This window comes from Amblyomma mixtum, chromosome 5 (genome assembly GCF_055824585.1).
Source record: "Amblyomma mixtum isolate Tamu chromosome 5, ASM5582458v1, whole genome shotgun sequence".
Lineage (NCBI taxonomy): Eukaryota > Metazoa > Arthropoda > Arachnida > Ixodida > Ixodidae > Amblyomma > Amblyomma mixtum.
The window spans coordinates 180,630,677-180,640,380 of record NC_143016.1 but is presented as its reverse complement, the minus strand read 5'-3'; the positions used below and the strand labels follow the sequence as shown (position 1 = coordinate 180,640,380).

Genomic DNA, 9,704 nt, shown 5'->3' with positions numbered 1-9,704 from the left:
ACTTTTCCAAACCCTCATCGCTGTTTTTCTATATCTTGAACTAGGCAAATCAATGCAGAAAGTTGACCCTGAGAGATGTTAATTTTGCCGTCTTGCATTGATGTCGCATATAATTTCTCTTCAATTACGGGAGGTCGCTTTCGTTTATGTGTTTAATCCCTAGTGTCAATGTCTAGGCATTATTTTCAGATTCCTAGCAGTCCAGGACAGTTCGACACCGCTCATTAACAGCGGCATGCTAGAAAGAAGCTTGGAAGCTAGTCACTGTCATCACAAAACAAAACATTTTTTTATTAAATATACGTTGCAAGATTTTTTCGCATTACTGGCCTCATACAGACTAGAGGACAATTCGCCAGATGGAATATTCCATTTCCATTAGAAGTTTCACTATCCGGCCCAAGGACCACCGGCTCCGTATCCGCCTGCCGCGACGCCTGACGCAGCCCTTATAAAAATTTCTATAGACAGTCCATAGACTGTCTATAGACTGTCTATAGACAAATCCTTTAGACTGGTCTATAGACAGTCTATAGATTTATGGCCATACACTTTTAGTAGACTTTTGTCTATAGACAGTCTATAGACAAATGTCTACTGAAAGTCTATAGGTCTATAGGAAGTCTATAGACACAGGTCTATAGACAGTCTATAGACTATCTATAGACTTATGGTCATACATTTCCTATAGAGCTGTCTATAGACACTTGTCTATAGACGGACTATAGACGACCTATAGACTTATGGCCATAGACTTCCTGTAGATTACTGTCTATAGACAGTCTACAGACAAACGTCAACTGGTCCAGTAGACATATGTCTATAGACTCTCTATAGACATTCCATAGGTGTGTGGCCTGGCAGTGCTATATACCTTTGTCTATAGACAGTCTATAGACCTCTGTCTACTAAACTATTAGTAGACCATTATCTATAGACTGCCTATAGACTGTCTACAATAAATGAAAAAGGTCACCAGACAGAGTTCACACATGAAACAATCAATATACTTACAAATTTAGTTTATTTCCAAGCTATCCAGGCTGGGAATATGCAATACATGCACCATAAGAATGCACCACAGCAATAAGAATGTAACATAAAAGTTGAAAGTAACAGTCCGGCTAGTTTCCTCAGAAGCATTCTTGTGGCCTGTTGTCTGCAGTAAACCATCCGGGCGTGTTCACCTGTACAGCACGAAGGAAAAAAATGATATAAGAGGAACTGAAAAAAAAATTCCCATTCCATCTCTACACATGTGCTTTACAATGCAAGGCATATCCTGGCTATGCCATTCTAGAAAGGCAATCTTGATCTTTGGGTTTGGTTTTATGGGGCTCAAAGACCCAAGGCGACACAGGCTACGAGACGCTGAAGTGAAAGGCTGGGGAATAATTTCGGTCACCTGTGCAAAGTACACAGGCCTTTAGCATTTTGCCTCTATTAAAATGCGATCGCCTAGGCCGGAATCGAACCTGCATCTTTCAGGTCGCCATACGAACATGATAGCCACTGAGCTATCACGACGGCTCAATCATTTCAGTAAATACACGACAGATTGCAAGTGTCGTCATAAAACATTGTAACAAAGACGCGTAATCCCTGGAGCACTAACTCTAAATCCAGTACTGATACTGATTTCTGTATGGCAATACTGTTACAGCGAATACTGATCTCTTTATGGGAATCCTTTTACACTATTTGTAACAGAAGACTTCGAACAATTGTGCCACATATCTGCATTGACTCGCAAGGAGCTGTTAAGAATGCCACCTCCATAAAATACAGATTCAGTGCACCTTACACAGGGATCCAAAAAGGAGATATTGCAGCATTTATTCTTATAACCGCTATAATTTATTCTTATAACCGCTATAAAAGAAGCGCTTCAGAATACCCTGCGTGAATTAAGCCTGGTACACCCGGCCAAATTTTTAACTGGCTCAGGTGTTGCATCGCTAAATGCACCTTGTAAAAAAGGTGCCTTTCGGCTACACTGCTGGCATATTAATGCTGTAATTTAACGAGTGAAATGTCATTTTGTGGTTCCTTTTTGTTCATATAATTTTTGAGTGCAGTACTTGCGTGTTTAGATCAACGTTATCAGAAACATTCGTCTGCCACTACGAACAGCCGAAACAAGCGGCATACACAGCAATGGATCTGGTCCATATGGTCTCATCCTCTGGGTAAAGTAGCATTCCTTTCAAGGCGGACAAGTCGTTTACCCAGATTAGTGCAAATGCGCCACCAGAACCAAGGTTGCGTATTCCGCTTGTTTCGGCTCTTCGTAGCGGCAGACGATGAATATTTCTGAGAACTTTGATCTAAACATGCAAGTACTCCGCTCAAACATTATATTAACAAAAAGAAACTATGAAATGCCATCTCACGCGTCAAATTACAACATGAATATGCCAGCAGTGTAGCCAAAAGGCACCTTTTTACAAGGTGCATTTAGCGATGCAACACCTAAGCCAGTTAAAGATTTGGCCGAGTGTACGTAAGCCGATACCCAAACGGGCACAAGCTATACAAAACCAGCAGGCAGAAGCAACCAGTTCACCACAGATTTGCACCTATAACTTGAAGCACAAAGACGGAACAGCATACTCGTACATCTGCGCGCGCTCTTAGAAACAAGCGGGTTGCAGCGCTACCATGCCGCGCTCATTATTCAGAAAACTAATACAGCACACAGAGGCTGCAGCTGCGCCGTTTCAAAAGCAGTCGCGAGGTTGAGAAAGCAAATTACTGTCACTATAAAATACCGTCTGAAATTCACTTAGTTTTTCCTTCAAGTGCAGCTCCAACAGCGCAGTAAACAGGTGTTTCTTGCATGGAGGCAGCCTAACCCAACGCTGCTAGAAAAATCAGCGAAAGCATTGAACGTGCTCAAAGAAGGAAGTATTTCAATGAAACAATTAACGCCTTCAACAGGCGCAGCTATAATAACACGAGAGCTTAATTTAATTTTAGGCGCAAATCAGCGGCGAGTCACATCGGCGCCTTCGTAACGTAGCAGTCTGAAATCAGAAACACATACTTTGCCTCTCGCGCAAATGGTATTCTAGAAATCTGTGCACGCGCGAGCGGGATTCATGAACGAACCGCTCTGAACGAAATGTAAGCCACCTCTTGTCGAGCCGACCTTTAACCAGCTTTCAAAATGAAGTGCCCGCAAGCCAGCGGCGGCGGCCAACGGCTCTGATGACAGACACGGACGAATCCATACGTGTGCAACGAAGGGGAGATGGGATGGAGCTCGTGGGTTCTTCGCGGTGTTTGAGCACGCCGGCCATTCGCGCCGGCAACGAATTTTATTCACCCATCACACTACAAGCATTGCTCCAGCGCCGCTTAATACAACTTTGACAAACGTCTCGCGCTCTAGTCTATAGCGTTACAAGACACCTTTGCTGAAACGTCGGCGTCCACGACGCGCACCGAGCGAGCGTCCATACGTAGCAAGCAATGCACACCTCAAAAAGAACAGCACTCCATGGTCCGGATAGGCGATAACACAAAGATAAGAAAATAAACGTAATCCACCACTGAACGAGACTGTATGTAAGTACGTTTTCGGAGGTGCAAAGTAAATTGAGCTCACACGGCGCTAACTAACATACAGTTCCATTTCGGCCGTCATTCACTGGCTTAACGACATTTCTGGCCGCGCATCTACTTTGAAACACGAAAAATCTAGTAGACAGCTCGCGAGGAGCGATGAATCAAGGGCATCGCACAGACTGCCTTTCCGCGCGTTAGTAAAGACAGCGGGACAGAGATAAGCGGCATTAGTAGAGAACCCGATGGTTTCCGCCTTAGAAACGAAGATAGGACGTTTGTAACTGCGCACATAATCTGTTCTGCACACAGAGCTCTGCTTAGAGTGGTTTAGGAGACCAAATGAATAAAATATAAACGTGTAGACTTACCGTAAGCGGACGATGAAGCTGGATTTTGAAGAAAACGTAATCCGCGAAACACACACCAACGCCATTGATGCAGCCACGCACAGGGTTGTTTGCAGCCCGAATTATTTTCCGCCGTCTCGCGGTAAAATGGGTAAAACGTGAAACAGAAAACCATTTCACAGTTGTATCTTTATCGCTCGCACTCTTGCCGTGTGCAGCTTGATCTGATATCCAAGTCCAAAGAAGCCAATTGGTTTATAAGCTTAAGTTCTTCGCTTACCCTCTAGAAATCTTATTGTTTTCGTGAAAACAGAACCGAAATCTGACTTCTTGTCGGTATACGCGCCGCATCGCCCACCGAATAGTATGTGGTACAATTCTCAAATAATAATTATAAGGTTGCATAGCATAACGTCCTTTTTGCGTGTGTTCGTGTTTAGAAAACTTATATGCGCCACATCAGCGTGTCATCGGCTCCGAAGCAACAGGTGCAAGGGTAGGAACGAAAAAATACTGGCTTTGTGATTGTTGCGTCGCAGCATTCACGTGAATACAAACTGCAAATGTAGAAATGACAGATGTTAATCCCACAGAGGACCAGGCTCTTCAAGATTAATCTAAAATGTTTCTAAGGGATGGGCGCTTCCTTGAATTCTCACACCCGTATTTCCCCCTTTATTGTCAGGACGTTTTAAAGGGAAATGTAGAACCGTTGATGAAATGTTTCTGATTTCAGCGCGTTGGACAGTAACGATCGAAAGATGGAATGGAATTGTGTAGAGCGATTCCTTTAAGGGAAAGCGTATTCGTTTGATGTAGTACAGTTTGCGGGCGCCCTTACTTCAAGAACCTTACTTGTTAGCATTAAATATCTAATTGTACTGACAATATACGTCACGGTATAACGAAAAGGAGCTTGTCAAGGCTCCTGAAAACAATATACAGGAGGGTGTTGTAATGGCCTTACGCAATACTTGTTAATTTCCGTAATAGCGAAGGAGGTGGGGGACTCCCGACATAGTTGCGGTCACTAGATGCAGGTCCGCTAAACATGCAGTGCAAAAAGAAATTGACATTGTTCTATACATAGTCGAAAGTCTGTGTATCGAACATTGTTAGATAAAATTACGATTGTTATAGACTGGTCTATAGGCAGTAGACTATCTATAGTATACAGTCTATAGACGAAAGGAAATTGAGGTAGACTGCAGTCTATAGAGAGTCTATAGACCGTCTATAGACAAAAGGAAATTGAAGCAGCTATAGACCGTAGGCTATAGAGAGTCTATAGAACGTCTATAGACGAAAAGAAATTGAGGCAGCTATAGACCTTGGTCTATAGAGAGTCTATAGACCGTCTATAGACGAAAGGAAATTGAAGCAATTATAGACTTTAGTCTATAGACAGTCTATAGACAAAAGGAAATTGAGGCAGCTATAGACTTTAGTCTATAAAGTGTCTATAGACAGTCTATAGACAAAAAGAAATTGAGACAGCTATAGACTTTAGTCTATAGAGAGTCTATAGACAGTCTATAGACGAATGGAAATTGAGGCAGCTATAGACCTTCGTCTATAGACCGTCTATAGACAAAAGAAAATTGAAGCAGCTACAGACTTTAGTCCATAGATTTTCTATAGACTGTCTATAGACAAAAGGAAAAGTCTATAGGATGGCTATAGAGTCTATCAAAAGTCTATAGAAAGTCTATAGACCATTTTTATAAGGGAGAGGCCCAGGGTCCGGCTCCCCCGTAGCGGCCGGCTGTGTATCTGCCCGCACCCGGGGCTACGGCTGGTGCCGCGACGGGATTCGCGTTGAACACGGCGTCAGCGCTGGCACCCGGGGCGGTTCCCGGCTCGTTGGTGTCCACCGTGGCGCGGAATCCGCCGGCGTCGGCCACGTAGCTCACGGTGCGGAACAGTCCGTTGGCGTCCCGGTAGCCGTACGAGCCGGCCTTGGCGTTGCTGGCGTCTCCCTGCTCCTTGTGGAACAGCCGCGTCCCGAACTCGTCATTAGTGTCGTAGCCGAAGCTGTACGGCTGGCGTGGCTGCAGAAATGAAAGGAGCAAATTCTTAAAACCAGAGATCGGATCATGGCGACAACAGCGTCAACCGAGCAAATTCAATGGGTAGCGAAATCTGAGTTTCCCTTCGTTTTCTAGCCACTGGAACGCCCGCATATTCTTGCCCATTCACTTGCAAACGGCTTTAGTTGCGTGCGGGATTCTTAAGGAGCCCCTTTGAGAGAAAAGATATCTAAAGTACAATACCTGAGAAAAAATGAGAATATAAGCCTAATTTACTCACCTGTGGACACACCGAATTGTTCAGTAGATAATGGATAAACTGGGATGCAGCTGGTCTTATGACTTTGCTTTCCTGAAGTTTTCAGAAGAAGGAGCTGACGCATATTGCAGCAGTGTGAACGAAAATTTCGCTACCAAGTTCATTTGACACATCTTGCCGGCAATAAGACTGTAAATATACCAACGTCCTCGTTTTGTAAACTCACTAATGCGTTTTGTTCTGAACAGCTGGTATGTGTACCTATAAGCCTTGAGCTGTTGTTCAGAAAGAGTGCGCAGGTGGCCACATTTAAGACATTTTAGATGTGTTAGGACGTTTTTGGTCACAATTAAGGTTGTTGGAGTACGCGTGAGCATACTATCCTCTCTGCGACTTTCTTAACGACCGTTTACTGACAGCAATCCGTCATTCAAATAAGTAAAGACATGGTAATTAAGTACTAGGCAGTGGCCACAGGATTGCGGTATACAAGCTCCTCACGCTGACCCTACCTTGTGACACAACACGCACCATATTTGTGGGAAGTTTATTAAATAGTGTAGATTACGAGATTTTGCTAGTCCCCTTGCAGGTGGTCTCATCCAGGCATAGGCGAGAAGTACCACCCAGGTGTACCATTCAATTCTCAAGTATCCACGTCCACACCTTTTGTAACATGTTGACAGGGAGGCCAACACGCGAAATTAGTACCTTCCAGGTCTTGGTTCTTTCTTCTATAAGGTAGCACCCGGCGTTGAGAATATATCTACATATATTCGTACTAGGTAAAGTAAGGAACCAAAGCTTTCTAAGGAGAGTACTGTAATATTAGAGCGCGCCTTCTCTGAGACATTTATCCGAAATTCTAGTAGTTTAATACGTATGAATACACAGCGGGTAGTACACACCACTGCATTACTTTGCTGTTCCAATAAAAATGCAGGAGCAACACAAAGGTAGACTCTGAATTAAATCTTGAAGGCTGTGATCATGAAAATTGGCTGCAGAAAGGCATTTATCATTCCGTACTCCTGCTTAATATTTGGCGATATATGTCCTCTGTCGTTACCACTCCTGCCGCGGTGAGCAGGAGCTCTGCCTCTGAGCACGACAATAGATACTCCGTATTTGCCTTCGCCTATTTCTATTTCGCTGACCTTAGACTGACAGGTCATATCGACAACTTTTATAAGCAAAGGCCGAAAATCTGGTGTAAGTGGGGAAGTTGCGTCTTAACTGTTTTTGAATTCTTTTAAAGAACGCTAAAACTAACATTTGGTTTCACCTGTAGTGCCATTATCCTGCCTTTGTTTATTATAAAACTAATGGAAAATTGTGTGGCGTCACGATTCAAGCTGCCGTTTCAAGATTAAGGCTTACGCACATAGGAGGCACCAGCAGCGGAGAAGCCCGGAGTAGCCGCTGCCGCAAAGATGGGGCCCCGGAACCCTGCGTTCCGGAACCCTGCGCCCCCGAAGCCGCCGCCGAACACATTCCCCGCACTCACAAAGGCGACCAGGGAGAAGATGCAAGCAGCCTGTAGAATAAGGAGCAGAGGCAACAAAGGAAATGTGAATAGCTCTGAATAGCTGTGGTATTTCGCGGACAATGATTTATAGACGTAATGTGCTTCGTCCCATTATATCTCAATGCCTTTGCGTGAACGTACTATCTGTAGCGTAGGAGGGGTCGTGAAAAAAGCTTCCACTGAGCTGCCATCAGTTGCACTTCATTTTTAGATCTGTGGAACTTCTAAAATTATTTTAGCAAACATTTTACACGACAATACACGAAGACTAGCCCAGAAAGAGGGGAAGGTCATATAAACGCCGCAGTGTAGCTAGGGATGTGGCGAGAAGTGTCAGACCCGGAAACGTGCTGTATTTTTAAACAGAGTGCGTTGATCGCCTAATTAAAAGCAGGCCCATAATCCGAATAACCTTTTCAAGAGTTCTGCATGATGCTTACCCTCTAAAGATTAAACAATGAAGTTTAAACTAAAATAACTACACAGCTACTAGTTAGGTTCATGCTACGAAAGTGGAGCAGCATTTTTAACCACGGTGCAAATAGCTGCTGGAGCCTAATGCCGTCCGATGAATGGCATTTTGTTAAATGGCAATTTGAGAAGCCTGAATTATCATTCTAGTGCACAAACCGCCGTAAAAACCAATGATTTGTAGCAGCAATTACGCGCTAAATGAAGTATTCTTCTAATAGTTCTATGGTATCTGCTTTGACGACTAAGATCCCAGAGCACGGACTCGTTGTTTCGATAATAAATAATTCTTCACGCGAATGTGAGATCCTTGCTTCCCATGTAATACGTTGAAGATTGGTCCTACATTTCCGGCCACCCTGTTGCTGGCTCTCAAAGGCCTTGAACTCACAAAAAAAAAAGTCATGGTGTGCCGAAAACCCCCTTCTAGCACATACAATGCACTCTTAATTGGACTGATTCAAAGAATTTCTAATGATACTTAGCTTATCGCAGGTATATTAGTAACATTAAGCTACTTTTCTTACCGCCGCAACATTAATCAGACGCCGGTCGAATGCCAGCGCAGGACTGTCCAATTGATTTCTTACCTTAGATATCATATCCACGCGAAGTATATCCGCAAGCTTCGCTTCACTCGTGCGGCAGCTGCAGCGGCAGATGTGCAGCCCATCGCGCGTCCAACTTTTATACGTGCAGCTGACGGTACGCAGCTCACCATGATCCTCGTGAAGGAGCAGAGAAGCTGCTTTCTCTCTCTCTGTCTCTCTCCCTAACGTGACTTTGTTACGGGTGACCGTGACGAGGCGCTATTTTGTTTTGTTTTTTTTCATTTACGCAGTGACTACAACGGCGTAATGACCTCGACTGCACGCATCACGGTTTGCAACAGCGAGTAGCTAGTGTCATTGATGTATACCGTTCCATCTTTTAGATAGGCGAACTCTTGCGGGTAGCGGCATCGCTGGCATAGTTTGTCGAAACCAAAAACTCCACTACTGGCTCGCGGCAAAATAACGTTCTGCATGTATTCCGAGTGGAGGCAGTCTAGAGACTGCGCCTCTTGCTTTCGTTCGACACCGGTCGCGTGGACATCTATTTGTGCTTTGCAGTGAACGTTCTCGTGGAGCTTAGTCCGCATTGTAGCGATTTCTGCGCTGCTCAGAAGGCTGAATCATCATCATCATCATCAACAACTTTTGTAATTGCTATGCACTCATGAGTGCCGATATTTGATTGACATCTGCATGCTACCAGCAAGCAACTATAAGGAAACACTGCGTTACCAATGCAGGTGATCTTGCATCTGCATCCAAGTTCCTACCACACATAGCACTGATTTTTAAGGTTCACAAAAATTACCTTTTTTAATGGCTCCTCTCGCTATATTTGTCTCTAAAAATTAAACCAAAAAGTTACTCGAAATGCGGCCCTTTTCATTGGAGCAGGCGATTTTTGTAATACTTCGAGTCAGTGACTGTGGTTTTATTGAAGCGATT

The 9,704-nt window shown here is 44.0% G+C and overlaps 1 protein-coding gene across 1 annotated transcript; it reads right to left on the bottom strand.

The window, feature by feature from the left end:
• Positions 1–390: 390 nt before the first annotated feature.
• On the bottom strand, positions 391–8,807 carry LOC149344968 (uncharacterized). The gene is made up of 4 exons (XM_089547330.1): positions 8,796–8,807; positions 7,591–7,743; positions 5,659–5,968; positions 391–431 (listed from the first exon to the last, which is right to left on the bottom strand). The coding sequence occupies exons 1-4, from the start codon at positions 8,805–8,807 to the stop codon at positions 391–393; spliced, it is 516 nt and encodes a 171-aa protein (XP_089403456.1).
• Positions 8,808–9,704: the final 897 nt, after the last annotated feature.